The following is a 1864-nucleotide window of genomic DNA, read 5'->3' as shown; positions in this document are numbered from 1 at the left end:
GGACACGTGGTGATACTAGAAAGGCTGACGGACACAGACACTCAGACAGCCAGGCTGAAGTAGCACTGCCACTGGCCACCTGACCTTGGGTGTCCTGTGTCTCATGACAGCCAAGGGCAGCTGTGTCCTCACTGTGGCTCCACACTCACCTGTTTATAGTGGTCTGCGGACGGTGAGGACCGGGATCTTTCGTGAATGAACTGCGGCTTGTCGTGTTGGTCCAGACCCACATCCAGAATGTCATCAGCTGAGTGATACCGCCCAGAACTCCTGGCTTCCAGAGGTTTCCTCTGTTCCTTCCAAGAGGCCTGATACTCTGCAAAGGTTCCAAGTCGCCGTGGGGCTTCCAACTTCCCTACCTTTTCTGCTTTTCTGTGACTAACGAGGCTTTCCCCAAAGGAGCTGCTGCGGGACCAGGGCTCGGTGCCCTCACGCCCTCGGCCAGCTGGCTGTGGTCTCTCCAGCTTCTCTCTTAGGAATGCATGAGGCACTTGTCTCTGCCCAGGCCCCTGGGGAACCAGTTTGCTTGTTTCCTCAAAAAACTTCCATCTGTCGGCAAAAGAGCCCATAGTATCCTCTGGTGTCCTGGGGTGCTGGTGAGGGCCGTAGGCCCCCGAGAGGCCCACCTCATTCATTTTCTCTGGCTCAGAGTACGACTTGAGTTTCTGCTCTGCTGTGAACCGTTTCCGGCCTCCGATGCGGGAAATGTGGGGCATGCCGCTTCCAGAGGAGGCTGTCTTGGCCAGGCCCGCTTCCCACAACTGGGGCACAGAGTCTGGGTCCCCAGGGACTGAGGGTGAGGCGCCATGGTGCCTCGTCCTATGTTCTGTTGACCCTGAGTGCTGCTCCACTGGGTGGGGGTCTAAATCACGGCGCTGGAAAGACGTGGCCCTCAGGACCCGTGCCTGGGCCTCCTTCAGGTGGTCCTTGTAGGTGCCGGAGAAGGGTCCTTCTGGCGGGGTGCTGGCAGCATCTTCCCCCTCTCCAGCACTGGTCAGAGCCACCGTGCTTCTGCTCTTCTGCAGTCTGGCTCTGCGCATCTGGATCTCATTACGCAAGGTGGTGGCAAACCGGTCACTCCTCCGCGTGGGTCTGCCCACCTGTGCCTCGATCGGCGAAGGCCTTGCTGTGCCGCCACCCTGGCTGCTCTCCAGCTGGCATGTCCCCTCCTGGGCCAGGGAATGCAGCAGGGGTGTCTTCTGGGGAGAGACCCCGCTGCTTTCTCCAGCCGCCCACCTGGAGCTGTCTGCCCTTGGTGGCTGGCTGGCTTTGTCCACAAGGCTGGCCCCGGAAGGCTCCTGGGTGCCAGTGGAACAACCCTCAGCCCCTGTGTCTAGGGCGTAGCAGCGTCCTGCCTCATGGGTGTCCAGAAGCTCCGGGTGCTGAGATAGGTGCCGGCGTGAGCTGTGGCCCCCCAGGTGCAGGGGAGAATACTGGAGGGCCCCCGGGGCCACACTGGGAGGCCAGCATCCCCCTCGAGGCTGTGCTGCCCAGGCGCCAGCCTGCAGGGGCTGCCTGATGGACATGTAGTGACCTGGACCCTGTCCAGTGATATCAACCTTCTGGTCGGCAGCACTAAGGCACCTCACCTGAGTGTGGCTGTCATCCAGGAGGTGGGTGGTAGGAGGCTCCTGCTGGAGGCCTGAGGCCCGCAGTTCCCTTGGCAGCATGGGAGCCCCAGGATTCTCAGGGACAAAGGGGCTCTCTTCACTGTACTGCCTTAAGTGCTGTCCCTGGTGGGGAGGCTGTGAGAAGCGTACATCTGTGCTGGACAGAGAGGCCTGGAGCCTGCCAGGAACCCTATCTTCAGAGGATGGCCAGCTGCAGTCCAGTCGGGGCTCCTGTGGGCAGCCCAGGCTTCCTA

The 1864-nt window shown here is 61.2% G+C and overlaps 2 protein-coding genes across 3 annotated transcripts in view; both read right to left on the bottom strand.

Moving 5' to 3' along the window:
* The window catches only part of LOC100952101 (protein Shroom2), a 67239-nt gene that overhangs the window by 50553 nt on the left and 14822 nt on the right, over positions 1 to 1864 (bottom strand). The window contains exon 3 of one of the 2 annotated variants that reach the window (XM_023515051.1): positions 150 to 1218. In XM_023515051.1, coding sequence (XP_023370819.1) covers positions 150 to 1040 — 891 coding nt within the window. In that variant the 5' untranslated portion in view covers positions 1041 to 1218. Of the gene's footprint in view, positions 1 to 149; positions 1736 to 1864 lie in introns of those variants that run through there. The other variant, XM_023515050.1, reaches the window with a different exon arrangement.
* Positions 1807 to 1864, bottom strand: part of LOC111726428 (protein Shroom2-like) — a 5123-nt gene continuing 5065 nt past the window's right edge. The window contains exon 4 of the mRNA XM_023515066.1: positions 1807 to 1841. Within this exon, the coding sequence (XP_023370834.1) occupies positions 1807 to 1841 (35 nt within the window). The remainder of the gene's footprint in view (positions 1842 to 1864) is intronic.

This window comes from Otolemur garnettii, unplaced genomic scaffold, assembly GCF_000181295.1.
Source record: "Otolemur garnettii isolate 467f Iridium unplaced genomic scaffold, OtoGar3 scaffold00065, whole genome shotgun sequence".
Taxonomy (NCBI): Eukaryota; Metazoa; Chordata; class Mammalia; order Primates; family Galagidae; genus Otolemur; species Otolemur garnettii.
The sequence above is the reverse complement of the archived record's forward strand: the minus strand, read 5'-3'. Positions and strand labels throughout refer to the sequence as shown.